Source organism: Drosophila mojavensis, unplaced genomic scaffold, assembly GCF_018153725.1.
Source record: "Drosophila mojavensis isolate 15081-1352.22 unplaced genomic scaffold, ASM1815372v1 contig_81, whole genome shotgun sequence".
Taxonomy (NCBI): domain Eukaryota; kingdom Metazoa; phylum Arthropoda; class Insecta; order Diptera; family Drosophilidae; genus Drosophila; species Drosophila mojavensis.
In genome coordinates, this window is record NW_025318907.1 from 3,885,671 (window position 1) to 3,912,165 (window position 26,495).

Below are 26,495 nucleotides of genomic sequence, written 5' to 3' on the forward strand. Positions count from 1 at the left end.
GTAAGCAAAGGAATTATTCAAGCAGCTAAAGATAGACTCAAGTCGGAATAACAAGCAGGAGAAATGCTAAGATAGAGATCTTGAATGAAAAACTTATATTATGTGTGTATATATTAAATATATGTATCTGTTGCTTATAATTATGTGCTTTTATAGATTGAGAACTTGAGTTTAAAATTAATATATAACCAAAATAATTAAGTAATTATATTCCAGAGATTTTATATAATTAAGAAGTTAAACTAACAGCAGTATTTTTACAATATATTTAAAAACGAATATGAATGAAAAAAGAATTTAAAAATAAATTATAAAAAAATAAAATAAATAAGAAAGAAAATAATGCAAACATTTTTTGTGTAAATTTATTTATTTAATTTCTTTTTCCTATTTTCTTATTTATTTTATAATATAAATAACATAAAGACTATTAAGAATTAAAAAAAAAAAAAAAAAAAAAAAAACATTGTACGTGGCCCCAATATAGTTATTTATTTTAATTTTAATTTTTTTTTAATATCCAGTTTAATATATAATAATAAACATATATTACAAAATGACAATATAAAAACAAGTAAGAAGGCTCCAGTCGAGACTGCTCGACTAGGAGATACCCTGAACCCTCCAAGCTGATATTCTAATCATTCTGGACTTCTTTTATTCATACATACATACACATGCACTTATAAGCACGCGCTCTGCTAACTGCGCAGTAAGCAGCGACTGCGCTGGGGCTGCGCTGCAATGTGGTCAATATTATGAGAATTTATTTGTTGAATAATTTCTTTTGTAGACGTATGATCTTAATAAAACTTTTAGAGCGTAATCATATGGCTAAAATGTGTGTACATTCCAAAGCACATGTCTCTAGTACTTGAAATTCGTTTTTTACAAATTGGAGGCGAATGGGGCGTGGTATCCAAAATCTGTAAATTACAAAATCTTTGTATCCATTAACTTTATATACAACGCAAATTTGAAGTCTCTAGGTCTAAAAGTGTTCAAATTAGGCTGAAAAAACAAAGTCGATTTTTCGATTATTCTCGATAAAAAAGTTATCGGATGAGTTATCGAAAAAATAAAGCAAACTCGTACTGCCTATGGTATACACGAGTATGCATGCCAAATTTCAGCTCTCTAGCTCTTATATCTTCTGAGATCCTTTTGCTCATACGGACGGACGGACGGACGGACGGACGGACGGACGGACGGACGGACGGACGGACGGAGGGACGGACGGACGGACGGACGGACAGACGGACAGGGCTATATCGACTCAGCTCGTCGTCCTGATCAAGAATATATATACTTTATGGGGTCTGCGATGATTCCTTCTGCCTGTTACATACTTTTCACAAAACCATTATACCCTGATTTCCCATTTTCAATGGGTTCAGGGTATAATAAAAGGGAAACTAATCGGAAATATATAACATGTTTTAATATTAAAATTAATAAATGTTATATTAAAATATAGTGTTCATAATGCAACCTGAATATACAAGTTTTTTAAAATAAAAAATATATATTTCCACAACACAAATTTCGTGAGAAAAAATTAAAAATAAATTATTTTGTATTCCTTAAACTTCAGCGCATACAAACATTTTTTGCGTAATAATTGACTTTTTACCAAGTATATATTTTCGAACATAGAGCTTCTCATTTAAAATTCAAATGTTGTACTAGTAAAAAGTCTATATAATGTAAAAAAAAAAAAATTAAAAATAATATTGCTTGTTAGAACTGCTAGCCTGAAATGTTGAGCCTGCAAATACTGAGGGCAGTTTGCGGCTGACTGTAATATACTTATGTTTATATAATTTAGCGCCAGCTTCAGCCACGCCCAGCTGCCTAGAAGGCAGCGCATATAAAAATGATAAAGCAAAATGGCGAAAAGTGGCAGTAAAAAAATAAAATGCGCTGCCGCAAAAGTGCCATTTGTGGCATAAACACATGCGCGGCAAAGTTTGATAAGACAAAAGGCACACGAGTGGGCGGCTGTCTGGCTGACTGGCAGGCTAACAGGTGAGAGCAGCGCTGTGCCGTGCCGTGCCGAGCAGGTAGGCCAAAGAGTTTGCCAAGTGTGGTGCCGCACACACTCATACACACGCACATACACATTCACACACAACAACTGCGACAACAGCAACGTGGCAATGTCCTAAGGATGAACTTCAGCGCCAACGTTGGCACCGCAATGTGCCACTAAATGCTGCCACTAAATGTGTGCCAAGTATTATTGCAGGTGCCTATCTATACATGTGTGCGTGTGCTCGTGTGTGTGTGCGAGTCTGTGTTTCTCAAGGAGCTACCTTTCAGTCGGGCTGCGCATAAAATTAGCACAATAAAAAGCCATAAATGCGACACAAAAACATGAAAATCCACTTGTTATAATTTAATCGAGTTGATAGAAATTTTACGACGACGCGTTTTTCACGTAAATTTTCCTATATATACATATATATATTATATATGTGTGTTTTTTTTTTTTTTCATTTTAAATGTAGGTTAACATAAAAGCTGTTATCACACGAGACCAGTTAATGGGCGGCCACAAAGATAGCATGGCTATAAACTAAATCTGTTTGGTTGAGCGGGACTAGAAATGGAAATGCATACGAGTCCAAGGACCTATAATTGACCTTGTGTCGGCACCTAGGCTCACAAAAGCACAGTTTTATTTCAGTTAAAATAAAGAATAAAAAGCAAGGCACGTATTTTTAAAGTGTTTAATGTGACAGAAAATACAGCCAATTTTAATTGGTTTCTTCTGTATTTTCCGTAAAATGCAAACTATTTTCCGAGGTATGAAGATTTAAAATGATATATAATTATTATGGATCCATTGATCTGTTTTCAATTTGTCATAGAAACGATCCCTCAATCCCAAAGTGCCTCTGTCGAAATGGTTTGATTTCTTTGAATCTTGTATGATTTTCATTATGTGGTAATTTACTATTAGGTTAATAATTATTTATGCTTGATAATTATTTATACTTTCAATCATCTTAAGAATAGTTCTTAATCCATATCAATCTGTAAAGAAAATGTATTGTTCAAGTATCGTTAGCTGAAATATGTTAATAAATTTCACCCACTTCCTGTCCAGAGAATATGGTTGATGCCTTGCTGGCCCTCTGGCTGGCAATCGAGCTCATCTTGCGACTGTATTCGTCGTCAGTGCATAATAGACAAACATCGATAAATCGGATGAGTTGTGGAGATTTGAGCTGTTTGGCGATCGGCAGAGCTTCTTCTAGAAGATCTTTGGTGCGCTCAATCTTATGCTGCAAAGTTGTTGCTTTGATCATTTGTATGACGCCCAGGAACCTCCAGATAAGACTGTTACAGTTTTGACTCTCTAAGGGGAACCAATGAATAATAACGATGTTTACACATAATAATATAATATGAGCTATGCGCACCCTTCATCGATCTGCGTGCATTGAAGCAGCACTCGTCGTAATGCAGCTGAGACAAATGATTGGCAGCCATCTGATGGAACAGATAACATTTCTCTATCGAAAATTTGGAAAATCTCATTCGTTTCTCCAGACGCGCTGACATTTTGCTGTATATAATAGACATATATGATAGAAAATGTCTTTTATTAAATTTTGAGCTTTACCCACCGGCATTTTCGTCCTTCGACATCCTCGTCCCCTTCCTGATACGTCGACCGATCGCCGAACACGAACGGCACAATATCTTTCACCTTATCGACGGGCAGCATCAACAATTTCAACATGGCTCTCTGCGCTACCTTAAAGTTCTTTGGCACGCGATATTGTTCGCAAAGAGCCAAAGCCAAGGTATTATAGACCTCATTGTGGAACTCGAATTTCCAGCACATAACGCGGTTCGTTTTCGTCACATAATAATCGCCCATTACTTTCTCAACATAAGCGGCAAGCTCCTATAGATTATCATATAAATATGACATACAAAATATAAAACAATATAAAATAATATATTATACAACATAAAATAATAAGGTGATTATACTAACCTTTAGGTCCTTGGCCTTTCGCAGTTTTCGTATATGCTGAAGATCGTGAATCATATTACGATGCGTCTGATATTGTATGCGGAATAGATAGGCCTCTCTATTCTTTTCCAACATTTTCTTGTCGGGGAACTTCAAGAAGCTCACATAATACTGAGGACTGCGACTTTGCAACATTTTCTGCGTGAAATCAATTATGAGTGACAACAGATTAACGCCTTATTTGATAGTAAACCTACTATAAACTGCCTTATGATTTCGTACTGCTTGAAGGCCAGGGTTTTCAGGAAGCTTTTAGAGCGTTTGCATTGATCCAAAAGTAAACTCGGATTGTTTCGCAGATTCTTCATGAAGAGAACATCATACCACGAATCGTTGAGATAGTTTTGATGTATCACATTGAAGGCACGCGCTCTGCGCGATACTTCTAGTGGTGACAAAATCTCTTCCTGAAGGCATTTCATACAGTTATTTATAGATGTATTTAGTAGAGCGTATTTAGGCTTACAATTATTTCGGGTATACTAAGCACATCGCATTTTTTCTGATCCCTCAATATTTTCCACAAGGGCCGCGTGTCAACGAACTCCTTCGCTTTGTTAATCTCTCTGACGCGTTGAATGAGTTTTCGATTTTTCATGAAGAACAAGGACATGGCACGCGATGTGACATCTTTGATGACATCGTTGACCTAAGACCTCGCATACATGGTATATATGTTACATCCCTATGTACAGTGATATCTTACCACCATGACTCGTGTTTGAAAATTCTTGGCCTTCACACCAATGAAACTTCGTATATTATCGTGCAGTTCAATCGCACTGTTCTCGAACTGGTTCAGCTCGAACAACGCATCGCAAATTTGCAAATTGATGGGACAGTTCGGACCACGCGCCACCATGCCGATTTCTGTGATCAATACACAATCAACAGTCGTCCTCGTGTCAAGTAATTATAGGAAAATATTCTACTTACTGGCAGCCAATCGTGCATCGGTCAGGGCCTGTTCGATGCGTGCAGCCTTGCGTTGCACCTGACTGCGTCGATAGAGCGTCATATAATCATAATTGTCGATATCCAATGCCTTCGTATAGTAGTACAAGGCGAAAGTCTCTCGACGTCTATTAAAGTAGTATGTGCCCCAATCTCTATAGATATCATGTTCAATTTCCGGGCTCCAATCGAACTTGTGCCACAACGGTATCGCGCCATCTAGCGTCGGGGACGGGATATAGCCCACAATTGATGTCATTTTTGCTATTGATGGTTAGATCCTTTGCAAAATTATAAAATTGTAAAGCTACAAAAAAACAATTTTAAGAAATGTTTTCTTCTGTGTTGAACTGTTTCCTTCTGTTTGTGTGTTGTTACTGAAGCTAATTCGTAGTGTAGTTCAAAGTCAAGTAATCGATAAGACAAGTCAAAGGGCTCTAGATTGAATTCAAATGAAAATATACCGTCATTTGTTAAAGTGAAGATGGAATTATATGTTGTGATATTTTCTTTTTCAAGAATGTTTCTGTGCTTTTATAGGATTGTATTTAAAGTTTCCTTATAATTAGATCTATTGGAACTGTTCATATTAATAAACATATATACAATTTTTGTTGTAATCAATGTATTGATTACTCATCTAGAGCAATCTCGTTCTCAATTTTGTATCTGTTCGGGCGTCGTCTTTTTAGATTCGGTAATAATATCTATAGACATATGACCATCAGTATGCTGTTTCAATGATTGATCTTTATATAAATTTCCATTTTATAGAATTCTGTTTACTTTGTACTGTATACTTCAATATATATTTATAAATATAAATGGCTTCTTTTCGTCTATAAAGCAATCTACTTGACCAATTTCTAAAAGAATTATATACCAAGGCATATCAAGACGCAATTTAATTTTTTTAAATCATTAATTTAATGTTTATGTTGTATGGCTTTTGGCTAGATGCCACATCTGTTACATAATACATATCTGTATTGCTTCACAAAGCAATCTAGAGAATATTAAAAAACAATATGATTTACATTTTTGTATATTTATTATTATCTTTTTTTTTGTATTTTTTAAATTTTTATTGTATTTTTTTTTTTTATTTTATTTATTTATATATATTTTTTTAATAAATTATTTTGCATTTTTGATTGTATGCGCAAAATCAATTATATGTTTATTTGGTATTAAATTTATTCCGCTTCATTACCTAGAGAATCTCCTAGGGATGCTCGGCTGGCCCGTGCGACCGCTAATGACGCTGCTTTGCGACGGAAGTCGTCGACAGCGAAATTATAGCAAGCATCTATAAATTTCATCAGTCTTGGTGATTTCAGCTGTTCGGCAACAGGTATTGCCTCGTCGGCAGCTTCCTTTGTCTTCTCTACCTTTTGCTGCAAGGCGTTTGCCTTGATTATCAGCAGCATGCTAAGGAACTTCCAGATATTGCTATTGCAGTTTTGTGTTTCTGTAAAATTATTGAAGATGTTAATAGAATTTGATAAAACATGAATGCATATTATAATATAAAAGTCACCTTTGATGGCTCTACGCGCATTTAAGCAGCATTCGTCGTAACGTAATTGGCTCAAATGAATGTCGCCTATCTGGTGGTATAGATAACATTTCTCAATCGAAAATTTGGCGAATCGAATGCGTTTCTCCAGTCGAGATATAAGTTTTCTTTGGATTGCATATTATTATCATTATTATATGGAAGCTGTTTAAGAGTCCACTGTATCTTACCTTGACCTTATTGCAACCGGATCCTGATAATCACCATCTGTATACGTTGATCGATCGCCAAACACGAATGGTGTAGCTTCCTTGAATTTGTCCTTTGGCAGCAGGAGCATTTCAAGCAATGTTATTTTCGATTTTTTGATATCCTTGGGCGCCGAATACTGCTCGGCAAGTGCAAGGGCCACGCTATTGTAGACCTCGTTGTAGAACTCAAACTTCCAGCACATAACACGATTCGTCTTCGTCACATAGTAATCGCCCATGATTTTCTCAGCATAGGAGGAAAGTTGCTAAGGTATATGTATATATGCATAATTCAAACAGATTTTAGTTAAATATACATACTTTGACTTTCTTCTCCTTTCTCAGTTTATGAATTTGACGTAAATCATGAATCATATTACGATGCGTCTGATACTGAATGCGAAACAGATATGCCTCCTTATTCTTTTCCAGCATTTTCTTATTCTTGAACTTGAGGAAGCTCACATAGTAAAGTGGACTGCGGCTATGAATCATTTTCTATAACGAGGATTGGATTTGATTTATTATATATTTAGACACTTTATGCTTAATACTGACTATGAACCGTCGAACAACATCATATTGTTTATTAACCAGTGTTTCAAGAAACTGTCTCGAATTCTTGCATTGCCTTAGCAGCAAACTGGGATTTGTGCGTAAGTTTTTCAGGAATAGAACATCGTACCACGACTCATTCAAATAAGTCTGATGGATAACATTGAAGGCGCGCTTTCGTCGAGCTATCTCCAAAGGAGACAAAAATATTTCCTGTTTGTGCATGAAAGAGCATGAAATGGATATGAAAATGGTATATACATGATAATAGTTAAGTACAAACCTCTTCATCTGGTATGCTTTGTATATCACATTTTCCTTGTTCTTTCAATATCTTCCACTTCGGACGATCATCGACAATTTCACTCGCCCTGATCAATTCACTCACGTGTCGCACCAGCTTCTGGTTTCTCAGATAGAATAAAGACAGAGCCTTGCCCGTAACGTCTCGAATTACATCGTCAATCTGTAGATAAGAGAATACACTTTTTGAATCCTTAAAACGATTTCGTGCTTTTTGTCAAACTTACCACGATGAGACGCTTCTCAAAGTTCTTGGCTTTAATACCCATGAATCGCCTTAAATTGTTATGCAGAGTGCCTTTGCACGCTTCGAACTTGTTGAGATTAAATAGACAGTCACATATTTGTAAATTAATCGGACAATTGGGTCCCACATCATTTAAGGCCATTTCTATTGAATATTCAAACGGGTGGAATATCCTGCTGTCAATTCAATATCTAGATTTACCTTCAGCTGTAATGGCATCTAGTAATGCCGCCGGAATGTCTGCTGCTTTGCCCCTGGTTAAACTACGTCTGTACATCGTACTCCAATCATCGTTTTGCAGCAACAGCGCTTGGGTCAGGTAGTAAAGTGCAAAGTTCTCGCGACGCCGACTGGAGTAGTAAGTGCCCCAATCTCTATAGATATCATGCTGCACTTTAGCGCTCCAGTCAAAGTGCATCCATGCCGGCATAGCTTCTCCCTCTCCCAAGAGGGGCACATATCCGACAATTGAGGCCATGTTTTAGGAAATTTGAGGTATCAAGCTGACAAAAAATCAAACGAAATAATTGAATTAATTTAATTGATTTCATGGACTAGATCTTATCAGAGTTGAATACTTTAATAAAAAAAAAACCTCATGTATTATGTACTATTCCATTAAACTTTTATAAAAGACACTCAGTTTAAGTTATTATCAATAAGACAATTCGCGAATCCTAATTAAAGTATTTACTTACTTTGCTAAAAATGCACTTTCATTAATTTGTACTATAAATTTGAAAAGATTCGTAAAAATGTAGGAAACGTAAAAGTGAGTAAAACAAAATAATGAAATAAAGAATTAGAAAACAGCGCTGTTGCTCTACAACAAAATCAAAAGAGAATAAATCAAAAGCGATCAAATCAAACTTGAAGAAAACTAAAACAAAAACTATGCCTACTTATAATAGCAAACAAAATCATATTTGGATATTTTATTGAGTACTTAAGAAAATCACAATAATAATAATGTATAAATGATTTCGATAATGGCAAATCGCCTTTAGCTCTTTCGAGTTATATTAACCGTTGGACTAAACTCCCTTCTATGACATCCTACCTTTATCAAAACTAAATAGATTTTACATATTCTTCATTATAATGACTCTATTATAGATTATTTTACACATTTTCAAACAAGCCAATCATATTCTATAAGAATATAATTTCATTTGCTATTTTTATTACTCAGTTACTTTGGTAGGAACGGACATTTTTAGCGTAGTTTCCCCTCACAGCAATTTATGCCATAAATTAACAGAATAGAACACTTTGAAATTGAAATCGGAAAAGATCGGTTGAGTTTTACCTATGAAGAAAATTGTATATAGAGTTTTTATAGAGTCTAATGAAACTTCATGGAATAATTTGTATTGCAAATATATGTATAACAACATATAAATATTGTATAACATACATACAATGTAATTCATCAATCTCTCAATTTATACCTATTATATTATATTATTATATTTTTCGAATGACTTCATATAGGAAAGTTCTGTCCGATTGCCATCGCATTATTTATTTAGCCATAAATGTAAACTTTTGAAATAAACGAGCTTTGATTAACGTTAATAATATAATTGCACCTCAATTCGTTTTACAAGCTGTGTGGACTGCGTGTTATGGGACAAGCGTGCACGGTTTCCGTTTCCGTTTCAACTTTGAATTCTGTCACACTTCAAATAAGCACCTTGCCATGCAAACCAAACATATTATTATTAATAATACTGAAAAAAAAAAACACACACACACTTACACACTCACAAGTGAAAGAAAGAGAGTAATACTAAACCGCAACTCATGTGACAGAAGTGGCACAAACACACACATGAGCCACCGAAACCACCGTGCCACTGTGCCAGCAATAGGCTTTACAATCATAATTGTGCATGCCCAGTGGCTCAGCCAAGTGTAAGAAATCACTTAAAACACACAGCCCGGCAGAGGTTTCAGTTAGGGATTATATACAGCGAGCCGCCCATCCCCCCATCGCTCTAATGGTAAAATTTCAGCCACAAGAGCGACCACAAAAGGCCAATGATAAGTGTTAAGAGTCGTAGGCGTAGGCAACTCAACGCGCACATAAATCTAATGTATAATAAATTTAAATAGCGAATTCATGCAAAATGGCAACTCGAGTGTGACCAGACCCCTCCAAGGGGTCCGCCCACTTTTTGGCTGTCTCACGCACACACACACACACACACAGCTAAAGTGGAGGCCGACAATGACTACACTTTAGCGGCAAATTTGTGCGCATTGTCGCCGTATTATTTGCTATTATTTATGCCTTTTCCACTATTTACTTCCTCTGTTTTTTTTTCCATTAATATTATATTGTTGTTGTTGTTTTTGCTGCTGCTCACACGCCATTGTGTTAGTATGCAAAAGTGGACGCGAACCACTCCCTATACAGTGTCTAACCGCAGCTTGCCATGGCCAGAGGCGTAGACAGAAATTCGTTTAGAAAAAGGGGCCTAAGAGAGGGAGAGAGAGGGAGAGAGAGTGAGAGTGAGAGAGAGGGAGAGAGAGTGAGAGTGAGAGAGAGAGAGAGCAAGCGGGAGACTTACATATATCTTTGTATTTAAAGTGCTTTCTGTATTCGCCCTAGGAGATCAAAACATATTGTATTTAAATTGTATGTTTCATAGGTCTGAATGAGTAAAAGTATAGAGCGACGCATAAGTTCAAGTCCTTCTGTTATTATTGCAAAAACAAAGCATGAATTCTAAAATAAATATTATAAAAAAATTATACTGAGTCTACTAATAATAAAGTTATATCAAAAAATATATTAAATATGCAAACATATTATTAAATAATAAATAAATTATATATAGAAAAAATTGTACTGAGTCTACTAATAATAAAGTTATATAAAAAAATATATTAAATATGCAAAAATATTATTAAATAATAAATAAATTATATATAGAAGAAAATAAATTATGAGAGATGAAGATAAAAGACAAAAGATAGTGAGTGGAAAATAATAGGAAAAAGAAAGGAAATAAATTTAAGATAGAAAATGAAATATTGAGGTTAAAAAATAGGACATATAATAAATAATAAAGACGATAAAAGATAGTAGATAATAGACAATGTTCTTGACTATCACGTATAATCTATTGTTGCATATTTATATTTCAAGGAAGTGGCCTACAAAAATGCATTATATTGTGAAAGCCCTTCTCAAGTGTAATATAATTGTACTATATGAGTATATATTTCCCTTATATCTTAATTTCCATTCACTTGTCTGGGAAAAGCACTTTGTATGTCGGACAATCCCCTGCGTGCGTACGCCACTGTCAGCGTCCAGTGGCGTGCTAAGGATTTGCTCGCGTGGATTTTAAACATTTTCACACAACATTCTCATATTTAGACGGCACACATCAGCGACAGTCGAAAGCCAGTGCCCTGTTACCCCAACTGCTCAGAAAGTTGGCGGTAATGTAAGCTCCATAAGCCAAATAAAGGACACACACTAATAGCATGCAACACACGCGACCAAAGCGCCCCGAAACGTAAATCTGTGAAATGTAATTGTTGCCATGAAGAAAACGCCAGAGCCAAAGCCCGAGCTCGAGCTGGAACTCGAACTAGAACTCGAGTATGGCAAACTCAACCCCACAAAGAACTCAACCCACGGGGAGACCCAAACCCTGAGCTAAGGGCATTTTAAGTAAGTTTTGCTGGCACTCTGTGCCATATTCGCATTTTGATAATCGTTGGGCCTCCATCGCACTGCCTGCGCTGATATACAAATTGGCTTTTGCAATGACTTTATACATTTTACGAGCAACAGCCATTCGAGTGGGTTTTCATATATATATATATATATATACATTTATATATATATGTATATAAACTTTTTTTTTTGGGGGATTTTATCGGTTTGGTTCTCGTTCTTGTGCTGCTGGCTTTGAGTATGTGGCACACTCTGATGCGATTATAAAGGCTAAATTGATGCAGATAAAATTAATTGAATTCAAAAAGCCAAATCCGCTGCCCTTTTTTGGTTTCTTCCACTTTTTCCTACTTATTCCTTCAAAGTTTTTTTTCTCCTATTTAGTTGGCGAGTTTAACAAGTGGGTCGAATTTTTTTTCTTCTATTTTTCGTTTGCTTTTTCGATAGTTTGGCTAGTTAGTTTGGTTAGGTCATGCGAGCACAAGTCCTGAATGCGCACTCAATCGCTGTTAGATACGCATATGTGCTGCATGCTTAGGGGAAGTTACCTATCAAATAGAGGAAGCGAAGATAAATTTAAATTATCATTATAATATGTGTATAGAAAATTTAATTATATAGCTGTCATATAAAGACTTGCAAATATGTCGGGCTTTTGTCTTTATAGCTATTTAAAGCATTATGAGAACATTGATAAATCGATGATAATTGCCAACCCACTTCACCTGTAAATTTACCTTAAAGTTTATCTGTACAAGTTCATAGCTAAAAACCAAACTTTTGTGGACTTTCCCAACTCTGACATTTGGAAAATCTTTGCCCTCTTATAAATATATAATGAAGTTCAACCAATCGATAGAGTTGACTTGTAAGCAGCTGAACGAACATTGCACTATTTAATATTTAAATTGCTTAAAGTTGCTTAAGAAATGCCAGGACCACATAGCCCACCAGGACACCATGGCCCACATGGACCCGGCCATCACCCCGGACATGTGCCTGAACATGGCCATCAAACGCATCCGCCGCATCATCAGCCGCCAAAGCCTCATCACCATGGACCGCCAGGACATCCAGGATATCATACACATTAGATTTACGCATTTTATTTAAATAAAATTTAACTGAATTTAAAAAATATTTAATCAAATATCAAAACGTTTGACTAATATTTAAAAACGGTTCGAAGCGTCGTTTACTTTTGGTAGTTTTCATTTATCATTCACATTGAAAAAGTCCCGTTTGGGGTAATATTTCCAACACAGAGAGAAGACACTGAGCCCTCCATGACAAACGTTTCTTTTTTAAAAACGTTGCTAATAAAAATTAAATATTATGAACTAGCTGGCTCAATAGGCAAACAAAAGATTTGGATGACATATACGCCTAGATAAGATAACACTTATCTATAGACTATAAAAAATACTAACATTTGGCATAATATAAAACTTCTGCACCTAGCCAAACGAAATTCAGTTGAGCAAAATAACTTTTGGGGAACAGAATTCGAACTAATTGAAGACAAATTATTTGCAAATTGCAATGCATCATCACAATCCGCCGTCGCACCACCCTGGACCGCCGCCGCCGCACCACCATGGACCCCCACCGCACCACCATGGACCCCCACCGCACCATCATGGATCTCCTCCACATCATCATGGGCCTCCTCCACATCATCACAGCCCACCGCCGCACCACCATGGACCGCCACACCACCCACCTCAGTATGTGCCGCCACCACATTACGGCTGCCCTCCGCCCCATCATCATGGTCCGTGCCCGCAACCACGCTAAGATGCAATATCTAGTATGTGAATTCTTTTGGCACTGTGTTGTCAAATATAATTTATTTATGCTCAATTAAGTTTTACACATCTCTACTATGTATATGTAATTGTTTTTCATAATTTAAAAATGTAAATAATATCAAGGCAAATAATATATATAATTAACAAAAAATCATTTTAAAATTGTTTCTATTTTTTTTATGATTGTTTCTAATTTTTTTCATTTTTTAAAATTTCTATAAATAAATATAAAGACCGAAGCAAATACGGAAACGATTCTTTTTATAAAATATTAAATATATATACATTCTATAAACATTATTCATTGTAAACATTTTTTAATATATATTTTTTTCATATTTTAAATATACAAAAAAAGAAAAGAGAATATTTTAAAATATATTTGCACCTCATAATTTACATAATATTCAATATGTTAAAAAAAAAAAATAAAATAAAAATAAAAAATTATTATTAAATTGATTCAATAATAGCTCGACGTTAAAATTTATATTTATTTTTCCTTAAGAATGCAGCTGTTCGTTTAAAATTTCTTATCATATTTTCCTATCTTAGGGTTTTCCGAATATTTTAACTGCGTATGACTAAATTTTGCTCTTATTTACTTACTTAATTGCTATTAGTCATGTCATGTAGTTCACCCAAATATTTGATATTTATATTGATTAGCAAAATGGTATAATTGAGATTAGATAGTGCTTATCGGGCTATATCTACTGAGTGTGCCATCAGAGTATACTAACTGAGGGCTTTAGTTAGCGTCTGCAGCTAGTACGATCCGCACGTGTAGTCTTCAGTTAGACAGTTGAAACGCAATGCCACCGCCGCATGGAGGACCTGGCTATGGCCATGGCGGGCCACATCATGGAGGACATGGACCTGGACCACCGCATCATCACGGCCCACCGCATCACCACGGCCCACCGCATCACCACGGACCGCCGCATCATCATCATCACGGACACGGCCGTGGACCAAGGCCGTGCGTATGCTGCACGATTTTATAGAGCGAAAGCGCCAATCCCTAGGCGTATTCAATAAACTTACAATTTAGTTTTAATGTGTCAATAATAAAGAAAGAGAGAAAGAGTTGAAGACGTATCAAAGTAAAAGTGGCTGTTAAACAGCTGTTTATTAGTCAAATCAAGTGGCTCCAACAATTAATGAGTGGCTAATCACAATGCCTAAATACTTTAAAACCACAAAAGCTGCTTACACGGCGGTTACTTTTATATAAGCGTATATAAATTATATCTATACATATGTTTGACTGAGTGTGTGTGCGTGTGTGTGTGGCCTTGCGTGTCGATTTCTGCACAGAACATTGGTGGGTGGGCGCGGTGCACACTCACACACACACACACAGGCACACACGGCTTTAATTTATAGCAGTCAAGTTGGAGCAGACCAGAAGACATACAAGTGCCATAAATTTTGGCAAAGGAACACATTATTTATACTGTCAACTGGCTATATTTGAAACGGAATCCAACGCAACAATATACTACCTATAAATAAGTGCATTAGCCTGCCGAAAAGAGACGAACAGAAACGAAAGGAGCAGAGCAGAAAGTCGGGAGCAATCCGTAACAAGTAGCGCTCATTTTGGTATAAGTCTTCATTAGCGGTTAAAAGGCTGACCTACAATGGGGGAGACGGCCAGTTAGTTGGCACTGCCAATGGGTTTTTCATACGCATTGAACTGTCGCCGCAGCGTTAAAGCCGGAAGTGCCCAAAACAACAACAGCAATAACAGCAGCAGCAGCAGCGGCAGCGGCAGCAACAGCAACAACAATAGCGTATGCGCTGAAAAGGACGAGCCAAAAGGAACGCAACAACAACGCTGGCCAAAAGGAAAATGCTTAAAGTTCAAATTAAGCACAACAGCTGGCGAAAAATTGAATTGAAGGCAACAACAAAAGCAGCAGCAACAACAGGCACACTGTCGCTACATGCTTTCCCTTCTTCACCCACACACACACAGACACACACAGGCCAAACCCAAAGCATTTGAACGACAACAGGCAACGAGCCTGGCGAAGGAAAAACCAAATAAAACAGAAAAAAAAACAATATATATATATATATATCTATATATATATATATATATGTGTGCATATACATATATATCTAAAAAGGAAAAACCCGAAGCACGCTTCAAGGCGCCGAGGCGGCAAAAACACGACCTCAACTCGTGTCAACAGCTGGCCAAGAGAGCCAAAAGTCTCTCAGTGAGAGAGAGATTCGCACAGTGGCGCCAATCGCCAGCGTAGCGGCCATTTACTGTACTAAGCAACGCCTGCGCCCGAAAAACCCATCGAGTGAAATATAAACAGAGAGCATTACGTGCGACTTCAAACGAATTTCGATTTAGTGTTTTGTCGCATGCTCTCAGGTTTGGGTGCTCAGAAAATATTCATGGCTCCCTTGATAAGAAATCGTCGTCATTGTTATGCTCGATAAAAGACGAATAAACTGCGTAGAGTCGGCTCGAGTCGAGAGTCGAATATGCACAAATATGTTGTCACTGAAATATTTCAAGGTACTTGAGGTAATGCAATCAGCATTTTGCTAGCGTTAAGTTCATATTGCGTAAAGCTTTAGCTATTCATGGGCTTAAGTTGTTAATGCTCTTGATTAGATGTCTTTGTGATTGAAAAGCTTCTTATGGAATTGATTGACATGAGGGCTACCAAATTTGGTTAATGAGCTGATTTTGTTGAAAGTAAATTAACTGTCAAATATTCAATGTCAAAGCAGCTATCACACAGCAATAGAACTTAAAAATACTTGAAAAGTTTTCTTCACCACTTATCCCAACGAAATTTAATAATAAAATTAATAATTTAGCAAGCTCTAAAAAATATTTTCTCATAGCCTAGTCTATAGTTTTAAAATATATATAAATGGAGCAAAGGAGATTCTTCCCAGCTCACAACTTTATTTTTATCTGATATTAAATCAAAATTTGATACGAGAAGGAAAATTTTCCTTGTATATTCTATCAATTAAAAATCAGCTTAAAATAAAATAACAAAACTTGATACGAGAAGGAAAATTTTCCTTGTATATTCTATCAATTAAAAATCAGCTTAAAATAAAATAACTATAATTTTAGCATACGTCGACTTCTGAAATTTCTAAAATGCTTTTAACACAATTTATCCCTAAGTTAAATCAAAATGATTAATTAATTATTTGCATATAATAATAATTATAATAAATATAAAAATAGGAAAGAAATTAAGTAACTCTAAAAATCTAGATTTAATTATGTATCTTGCTATTTTCTTACTTTTAATTTTTGTATATTAATTTAAAATATAATTAAAGTTATTTCATATAGAGCAGAGCATCACCTTTTCTTCTCATAACTCATTTATTTAAAAACAAAATCGAATATAATTATTATTTTTATGGATAACGGACTCACTCTGAATTGCCATTCCATTTCTGATCGAAGTTTAATATATATTTTGACATTTTAATATGCAAGATTTTTTATATTCTATCAACCTGACTTAAAATAAATAGTAAAATGTTGTTTTAACATATTCATAAACCGTGTGCTATAATGTTTTATAACAAAATTAAAAGCTTTTAGCTAGTACCCTCAACTTAAATTGAAATTTAACTATTTTGTAACATTTTTCATAATTTCTGGTTGTTAATTTTACCTTGCGATTCGCTTCATTTGGAACGTTGCATTTAATTATGTGCTCGGTAGTTCCATTATGTTGAAAAGTGCTTGGGCTATAATGCCAGCCATATCCTAAGCATGTAATTATAAATGTGAGTGTTTCGAGTGTTGAGTGTGTGTGTGTGTTGGCTTGCCACGCCCACTGCTTAAGTACGGATGCCTGCCAGCCAGTCAGCCAGCGAGCCAGCCTGCAACGTAGTAGTGCATAAATTATGTTAGGCCAAAGTGCAAGCAAAGTTATTTGCAACATAAACCTTGCCACGAGCACACACAGAGACACACACACATGCACTCATAAACACATACACACATACTCAGTCATAGAGACATAGGGCCTTGGTTTGTTAGAAAGATTAACGCGTGCATTTTGTTTTTTTTTTTTTTTTTTTTTTTTTTTTTTTTATGCCAACAGCTCATAAAAACACACCAATAAACACACACACATAGAGATACTTAAAACTAAGCCGTCTACGTTCAGACTAAACGAGGTTGCATTGGTAAGGAGTGCTCGACTAACAGATACTTCATGGACAGCAGTAGTAATGTTAAAAAAATGGAGCCTTCATTAATTTGTGGAAATAACTGAAATTTATTTAATTTGTCTATAGCTCAATGAAACTAAAATACCAAAATTTGTTGCTACCAAGCTTTGACGTATATAAGGAACATTTAGGCAGGTATCTATAAGAGCTGATAAGCTCCTTCGGCTTACAGTATTCAGACTTAGAAATGTAGGAAATGAAAGACACTTAAATTTTTCGTGATAGATTCAATCAGACAGTCGAATATAAATTTAGAATCGCAAATAAAGGCAGATAAGAGATAAGATAAGAAAAGAGACAAGATTCTTTCCTAGTTTCTGTATGTAGAAGTAAAAAGGGCGATGAAAAACATTACATATGTTTACGGATTCTATGGACCATATATAGACTATAAATGGAATGCTTAAGGCGATTTTAAGGGCTTACATTTTCAATTAGTTTTATATATATATATCAATTTCTCATTTATAAACATTATATATAGGTCTATAGATCCCTTTATATATCTGCATTGAAATAATTCAACCAATCTATTTATTGTATTAATGAACGTATGCAATGTAAAAACGTTATACCCCTCTTGATCATTTTCAATGGGTATCGGAAAAACAAACTGCAACGGAAGCTGCGCCTCTGTCGAGCGCTCGGGCGTTGTCAGTTTTAGTAAGCAGGAAGGCGCGAGGTGGCTTGGATGACACGGAATGAGTGGAGCAGCGACTGCTCATGGCGGGCCACTTCAGCGACAATAATAAGCGCCACAACAGCAGCGTCAGCTTCAGCGTCAGCGGATGCGACTGCCCGACCAGAAGGTGCGAACCGTGGCGTCTGTTAATGATAATGATGACAGTCTGTCGCCGGCTTTGGCTGCTGCTCCTGCGCTGCTCTGCGTCGCGTTGCACTTGCTCGCTGTAGAACACTCGGCGCGCTAGTTAAAGTTTTAATTTGGCATATTATAGTGGCTGTAGTGGCGCATCGTGCGCTCGTTAGATACGGATATGGATATGAGCATATGGTATTATGTGAACACAACTACTCAAAGAGGGAGATTATGCACTCAACAGCGAAAAAAGTGAGAAAGACCTGGCGATGGCAAAGACTAACAACACTTGAGCTTGAAACTTCTGGCATTGAACTCACGCAATAAAAAATGAGAATTAAGAGAGAGAGACACCAAAAAAAGGGCAAACGATAGCAACTGAGTTAAATGAATCACTCAAACTTAGCAAGGGCAAAGTTTAAGAGATTTCGAAATATAGTTTTGGGTATAGCTCAACTTATTCCATTGCTAAAATAGGTATAGCATATATATTATTTGTAAAAAATAAATAAATACATAAATAACTAAAATACTTTCTGCTTTTTTTTTCTAAAAATTAAATACTTTTTTAACTTATAATAAAATTAATTAATAAAATTAAATATGTTGGCCGTCTTGTCTTCGAAATCGTCTAAGTAATCAAATAAGTCTAGTCTAGCAACACTAAGTAGAAAATCATTTACAAATTGTATATAAGAAAAATGTTATTAAAAATAAATCAATTACTCTTAACAAGCATATATTTAATTGAAAAATATATTATTTAAATAGTAATTTTTCCAATTTCCCTTGATTATGAAGAACAAATCCGCACTTCGCAGGCAATTACTTAAAAATGAATCAAATTCACAAACAGAAGCTCTGATCAAATTCTAATTTTGGTAACAAGTCCTTTGCATAGAAATCTCTTGTGTTGTGTCATTGGTTTGCTTTTACTGGCTTGCGGATATCAGCGCTGGGGCAGAGCTCACACTTAAAGCCATTTAGCAAATTATGTGCGACTTCCTTTAACCCTTAAGTAAAGCAGCAGTACAAAGAAGACGCCAAGGCAATGGCAACGCCAAAGCCAAGACGAAGGCAGCGGCCAAATGGGAGGAACATTTTTTGGCAAGCATTTTCAATTCAATCAAACGCCCACTAAGAGAAATGCAAATACCCAAAAGACAGACACACAAAACACACTCACACACAGACGGTTACACACATAGACACGCGCGCACACACATGTTGGCATTTAAATAAAAATAAACATGCCAAATGGTTAGAAATACTTTGAAACACTTTTAAGCATCATTACATTAGCAAATTTTTCTCTACGCTATGCAGAAAAGCAACAAAAAGAGGCAGGGAGTGGGCGGGGTGGTGTGGTGCTGTGCGTTAGAAGTGGTGTGTTAGAGGGGCGGCGTGAGAAGCTTTAGCAGCAGCAGAATATACAAAAGGAAAATGTGAGCTAAAGAGATTTTTGGGCAAAAATTGTGGGCGTGACTCCAGCCACTTCTTTGCAATTTTATTACATTTGAGAACGGTCCGTATGGGTGTGTGTGTATGTGTGGTGTGCGTGGAAGTGTGAGTGGGCGTGTCCAGCCATAACGCCGTCGGACTAAAGCACACATTATAGCCACCTTTCTCTCTTTTCGCTTTTCGCTTTTTCGCCAACGCCAACTTTCGTAGCATTTTCTAATTTACATTTAACACAAATGTAATTATTGACAAAAGGCAAAACGCTCTGACAACATATGCAGCACCACCATGGCCATGGTGGTGCACCCGACCAGCCAGCACCACAAACGTCGGCTTCTATGTAATTGTCGTTATAATAAATAACTTCAACTGTCCAACACTTGACACTTGACATCAACTGCAACGGAAGCGAACACACAAAAAACTACCAGAATGAACGAATATCAATTGGTAAACCCTTTGCATATACCCTGGAAAAGTTAAACAGCTGGAAGATTGACAGTAAGCTGTCGTTAATGCATTATATATTCATTTATGAGAACTTGTATAATTTAAGCTATATTCATAATAATATATATAGTATATGTACTTAATATATATATAATAGTAATTAATAAATATAGTTAAAGTTGTTTAATGTAAAAATAGAAGCAAAAAATAATTCAAAATATATCGCATATAAATTTATTTGAATCATTTTATGAAACCAAAAAGTAAAAAAAAAAAATTAGGTTAAATTAATTATTAATAAAATTATAAAATATTTCACATTGAAATGTGTTCTGGAATATCTGTAAAAAGAATAAAAGCCTGAAATCATATTTTTTTATTTTTTTATTTTTATAAATATGACTTAATTGATTAATCTTTACTTATTTAAACACGCCGGTGAGCTAGAAAATTCTCAAATCATTAAGACATACATAATTTAAAAATATATACATATTTATGATAATAATAATTTAATTGAATATAATTTTTTTTTTTAAATCTGTTCAATCAAATCTAAAATCTAAAGGTGTTTGAAGTACTGAGCCTCTAAAGTAAAATATTATTGTAAAGTTAAAAATATAGAAAATTTAAAAGTAAATACAAAATAAGTTAAGCAAAATTATTTTTATTATTATTACTTAGTTTACATTTATTTATAAAATTTGAAGCAAAATATAATACCCTGTTCATTAATAAACAATAATTTAAATTAAATAAAGAGTAATAATTTGTACGTTGAACCTCTTTATAACATAATACATAATTTATGCCTCTTTATGTAATATAATTTATATAAATAAAATATATGTTCTTGAGTAGCTTGATCTTTCCTATACCTGTAGCTTATCCGCCTCCAACATGCTTGCTTATTTTCTCGCTGGCTTAAGACAGGGTATTAGACCGCCAAACTCAACTGGACTGGCCTCAACCGCATGCAAAGCGCCAGAAAAACAGCGTCGCATATTTCAAACGGGACACATGTAAAAATGCTGAAGCGCTGATAAGGACATTAACATTTGCACAAACACATGATAGAGCTGTGGAGAGAACTAATGGGGAATACTTCGGCTCCATTCTCACTCTCTCTCTCTTTTTCACTCCCACTCTTTTTCTGTTTCTGGAAACTTTGAATTCGTATGCGGTACATCAGAGAAAAATAAAAAACTTTACCACGTCGCTTTTGACACGCAAATTTATAACAGCAGAAACTTGTTGTGGTGCCAACAGCGAGAAAAAAAAAAAACACAAAAACCCCACCGAACCACACGAAATAATAAAAATAAAATACAAATATGTGAAATGGAAGTGGAAAATATAGGTATAAATAAAAAGGTAGCAAATTTTTGAACGCATACAAATGCAATTTAAATTTACTTATTTAGAAGCCCACGGGAATTCCAAATTATTTGCCTTTTCACGCAAATTTAGCGACCATTTTTCTCCAAAGGGAGGCAGGCCTCCTCCCTTTTTTTTCGTTAGACAGGTGGGCACCAAATTGTTTGAGTTTACATAGTTAAAGCACGGACGGGGATTGGGGGAGGCGTGGCACCCTCTGACATGTGCTGCACAAGTTTTTCGGCTGAGTTTTTGGACGATTAGAAAATGCTTGAGAGCCGAAGTAAAACCAAAAGGCTCTGACAAATGCCCAGACTGGCAATTGTTAATGTTGTTGTTGTTCTTGTTGTTACTGTTGTTGCTGTTGCTCCTGTGGTGATTAATGACGTCGAATGCTGTATAAGCAGACGGCGGGGTCTTGGCAGCTTAATTTAAAATGAAAATTGTACTTAATTTCTAGCGTAGCTTAGCAGGCGAGCTGGCTCGCCGGGCCAGAGGCTGAGGGGAGGAGCAACATAGACAGCTGCTGTTTGTTTAACAAGCGAGACAGAGAGAGTCTGGGAGCGGGTAGGATGAGGAGGGAGAGAGTGAGAGCTTATAGAAAAGCCATTCAGTAACTCGCCTGCCCTTCTGCAGAGCTCTTTCATTTTCTAGCTGGGTTTCGAACTCTAAGAGTCTATTCACAGCGCTTTGCACATAATTCAGACAGTAGGCGCATAGTAGATCATTTAGTGTATTAAATACAAAATATGAGATTATTAGGCCTAGTTTCTAAATAAGAAGGCTTATTTCTGGAATTTATGAAGTTATAATAATATTAGTAAATCTATAGCGGGTTTTTTTTTTTTTAACTGAACTGGCAATATTTATATACTATTTACAATATGCATATCACAAAACAAAAAAATAAAAAATAAAAAATAAATAATAATAATAATAATAATAATACTAATAATAATAAAAGCAAAATCAAAAAATATCGTAACATACACATTTCTGTATTTAATGCATATATAAATAATAGTAAGATTGAATAGATATAAAATATAATAATTTGCTATAAATATATGTATATAATATTGGAAAATTTCTGATAGTTTATATTTTAGAATTTATTATTAAGCATAATTCTAAGAAAATCTCTGCTAGAAAAACAGAATTAAAATTAGTTTGATTGTCTTAATATTTAATGTTGTGTTTGATCATCATATAGAGTTTATGCTACATTTTATTTTTCACAGAGGATAGCTGACTCTGTTATACATATATTGCATTATCGAACTCTTGAGTTATTCTTCTTCTATCCTTATCTTATCTTATCGCTCTTATCTTTATTGCCGTTATTATTTAAAAAGAATATCGGATTGTTCTAATATTGTGTATATAAATAGTGATGCATATGAAATAAAAACATTTACTATTTTTGATTTATTTATTTTTGTTTTAATTATATATATTTTAGTAGTATATTTAATATTACTTTTGTCAAATGAGGTATTTTTCGTTATTTCTATTTTCATGTTACTTCATTTTATTTAAAATTTTTCTTTAACGATACTTTACTTATTTATTACTAATCGATTTCTAATCTCCTAGCTGAAGTTTTATTCCCCTCTAAATTAACGCACTGTAAAATTGCGGTAAGCATATGTCACTTGCATATGTATATGTGTATATATTTATATGTATATGTATATTTGGTATGCCTCCTTCTATACACATTGTCAGCCTGACTTTCGACTCAGAAATTTTGAAGTTTGTTTGGCGAACCGCAGGCAAATTGAATTAAGATTTGCCACGTGAGGATTTCAAAGAATTTACACAAAGTCAAACCAGCTTTAGTTTATTATTATTGTTTGGCTGTTCGGGCGTTTGGGTGGATGGAGGCACTAGATGGCTGGGTGGCTGGGTGGTTAGGTGGCTCTCTGGTTAGGTGGTTGCTTGTTGGCAATTTTCAATCGCAATCTTTTTGTTCGTTTTTTTGTTGTTTTTGGTTTATTTCTTTGGCGCAAAAGCTACTTTATTTTGACAGCAGACAAACAAATGTCAGAATTGAAATTAAAAGGAAGCCAGCGACAGGCAGACGAGTGTGGGCAAAACTTGGTGGAAAACATGAAGAAGGAGCAGGAGCAGCAGCAGCAGCAGCTAGAAGTGGCAGCCGCATTACGCAGCAGCGACAGCTACCACATCTTCTCTCTCTCTTTCTCTCTCTATCTCTCTCTATCTCTCTCTATTTCACTCTTTTTCTTGGTCTCAGGCAGAGCTCTTCTGCAACAACACCCACACGCATTGCTCTGCTGACTTTCTTGCATTCCCGTATTTGCTTTGGTTTGCGTTTGTTTGTGTGTGTGGGTGTGCGTGTATGTGTCTTTTTTTGTTGTTTTTGTACATTTCACACAGCGTGAAATTTTCTAAATGTCATTTTGCTGTCATCTCGTGGATAATAAGATTACAACTACGTTGAAATAATAGGATTCAAATGAAAAAACTTTGCCGTCGTCTGTCTTTTACTTCAGCTACAGCTACAGCTCCTGCTACTACTTCTACTTCTTCGTTCTCTTTGACTTTTCCTCGCTCATCTCAACTTTCAATACGACTTACACCGCGCCTTTCAGATACATATCTCGCCCACTCCCCGCCAGTCCGAGCTCTGGCCGCGTTTTGGCAAAGTGCAAAGTTTTCATTTGGTCTCGCTGATTGAGTAGTGCGATAATGATTAAGCAGCTGCCAGGCAAGTAACAAATAAAGAAAAAGAGAAGAAAATTAAAAACAAATACGAAACAAACATGAATTGGTAAAAGCAGACTTATTGATCTGGATACCATGCTTCAGACATCTGAATAATGCCCCTTCTGCCAGTCTGCATGCATAATTGAATCGATCGTTCGCCTCTAATGAACCAAAGCTAGACTCAAGAAGGTTTGCTTTCATAGAGCACGCCCGCAGGCTAGTTGTCTGAAAGTACTTGGGGTAATGCCAAACGAACATGAAATGGTTATAAAACAAACTGCTCAAAAAAAGTGACAGCTTGGGTAGATCACAGCCGCGGGCCCATTAAAAAAATACAGAAAAAAGTAAATAAAAACCGGCTTAGACTACCGAAAAATTCGACTATAAAAAGCCAGCGCAATATCACCGAAATCATCAGAACTTCTTCAGTGTTCTAACAATTCGCAACTGAGTCTACAAACATGAATCCCATTTTTGTGATCGCTTTGACCGCCCTCTTCGTCGCTATGGCTGTGGCAACTGTAAGTAGATATTATAGTTCTAAGCGAAAGATACGAAAATTTAAAATAAAATTAAGTGGAAAAAAACATTATTCTGAAGTAAATGTTGTATTCAGATATGGAAAGAACGAGAAGGTAAAAAAGATGAAAATAAAAATGTGTAATTATAAAAATGATTTGAAGAAAGAGTGTAATATATATTATTAAGGTATAGCTGTGTCATGATCTTAATGATGAAACAAATTACAAGCAATTGTTGTTAAGAAAGATAAATCAAAAAGGCACTTAACAAGGCTAAGTGATACGGGAAAAAATCAACAAAAAATATGTAATGAAAAATAAAAAATATAATCGAAAATGATGATAGATAAAATGTACTCGCATCTTGCCTACTCCTAGGCAGCTCTAATCAAAATCAATTGCTAAATTTATTCGACTTCTCAATTTCTAAACCGCAGCCCGTTGAGCTCACCGACGAGCAGAAAAAACTGATCAAGCAACATGTTGCACAGTGTGCAGAGGAGGTCAAACTGACCGAGGAGGAGATTGCCAGGGTGAAGGCCAAGGACTTCACTAACCCCAGCGAGAACATGAAATGCTTTGCCAACTGCTTCTACGAGAAGACGGGCACACTCAAGGACGGCGTTGTTCAAGAGGAGGTGGTGCTGAAGAAGCTCGGCGCGATCATCGGCGAGGAGAAGACCCGCCAGGCTCTTACCAAATGCAGCGGCATCAAAGGCGAGAATAAATGTGATACGGCCAACAAATTGTACCAATGCTTCGAATCCTTCAATCCCGTCGAGATTAAGGCTTAAAGCAACATTTTGTTCACATGCTGACAAATTGTAATTAATTTATGCTTGCATTGAAAAACAATAATAATAACTGTATATCGTAATAGATAAAACAAAACGTCGTCTACTTGTGTGTGAGGGTGCATAACGTTAACTAGCTGGATAGGGCTGCATGCGAAAAGCACTGCTGATGCTGTGGGTTTTGCAGGGGTAGCTAAATGTAGCTCTGCTCGTGAAATGCATTTGTTTTGTGTGTCAGGCAAACCAACTGAGATTGGTTTTAAGAAAATTAGGTATGTATGAGCTAAACTCTACAATATATAGACGCACTAATCTCTCTAAGCTAAAATATTTTAGCTTGTTATTGAAGGGATTTCATAATTTCAAGAAAAGGAATTAGAGCTATTTATTACATATATTATAGCTAGTATAGATATAAATTATGGTAATATTTAAAGAAAACGGCTAGACAGACATACTAAGAATAGTATATATATACTAAAATAAAAATTGGGTTTATGCTATTAATTTAGAATATAATTTTTTATATAGTTAACTTAGCACCTTTCTGATATTAAACTTTTTTTTTTGCCTTACATTATAATAAGAAAGTCTTTATTTTGTACAATATTTCATTAATTTCGCATCTAGTTGAGGGCCAAATATTGTTTCTCTGTGCAGTTGGGTATTCTTTGTAATACGTCACAGTTTGTCACAGCTTAATTGCAGCTTTGCT

At 35.5% G+C, this 26,495-nt stretch overlaps 3 protein-coding genes and 1 long non-coding RNA gene across 4 annotated transcripts; 2 read left to right on the plus strand and 2 right to left on the minus strand.

The window, feature by feature from the left end:
• Nucleotides 1-1,661: 1,661 nt before the first annotated feature.
• Nucleotides 1,662-2,720, plus strand: LOC122757796. Its single transcript, XR_006357953.1, has 2 exons — nt 1,662-2,028; nt 2,511-2,720. It is a non-coding gene; the product is annotated as an uncharacterized LOC122757796 (long non-coding RNA).
• Nucleotides 2,719-5,394, minus strand: LOC6580681. The gene is made up of 9 exons (XM_002006457.4): nt 4,988-5,394; nt 4,758-4,921; nt 4,518-4,700; nt 4,249-4,458; nt 4,013-4,189; nt 3,636-3,919; nt 3,429-3,574; nt 3,102-3,364; nt 2,719-3,039 (listed from the first exon to the last, which is right to left on the minus strand). The coding sequence occupies exons 1-9, from the start codon at nt 5,262-5,264 to the stop codon at nt 3,025-3,027; spliced, it is 1,719 nt and encodes a 572-aa protein (XP_002006493.2). The 5' UTR covers nt 5,265-5,394; the 3' UTR covers nt 2,719-3,024.
• A 758-nt stretch (nt 5,395-6,152) lies between these two features.
• Nucleotides 6,153-8,708, minus strand: LOC6580682. The gene is made up of 9 exons (XM_002006458.4): nt 8,579-8,708; nt 8,082-8,383; nt 7,861-8,024; nt 7,614-7,796; nt 7,334-7,543; nt 7,097-7,273; nt 6,755-7,041; nt 6,546-6,691; nt 6,153-6,476 (listed from the first exon to the last, which is right to left on the minus strand). The coding sequence occupies exons 2-9, from the start codon at nt 8,356-8,358 to the stop codon at nt 6,202-6,204; spliced, it is 1,719 nt and encodes a 572-aa protein (XP_002006494.2). The 5' UTR covers nt 8,359-8,383; nt 8,579-8,708; the 3' UTR covers nt 6,153-6,201.
• A 16,164-nt stretch (nt 8,709-24,872) lies between these two features.
• On the plus strand, nt 24,873-25,872 carry LOC6580685 (general odorant-binding protein 56a). The gene is made up of 2 exons (XM_002006461.4): nt 24,873-24,986; nt 25,424-25,872. Exons 1-2 carry the CDS (start codon nt 24,927-24,929, stop codon nt 25,778-25,780), a joined length of 417 nt encoding a protein of 138 aa, XP_002006497.1. The 5' UTR covers nt 24,873-24,926; the 3' UTR covers nt 25,781-25,872.
• The last annotated feature ends 623 nt before the right edge of the window (nt 25,873-26,495 follow it).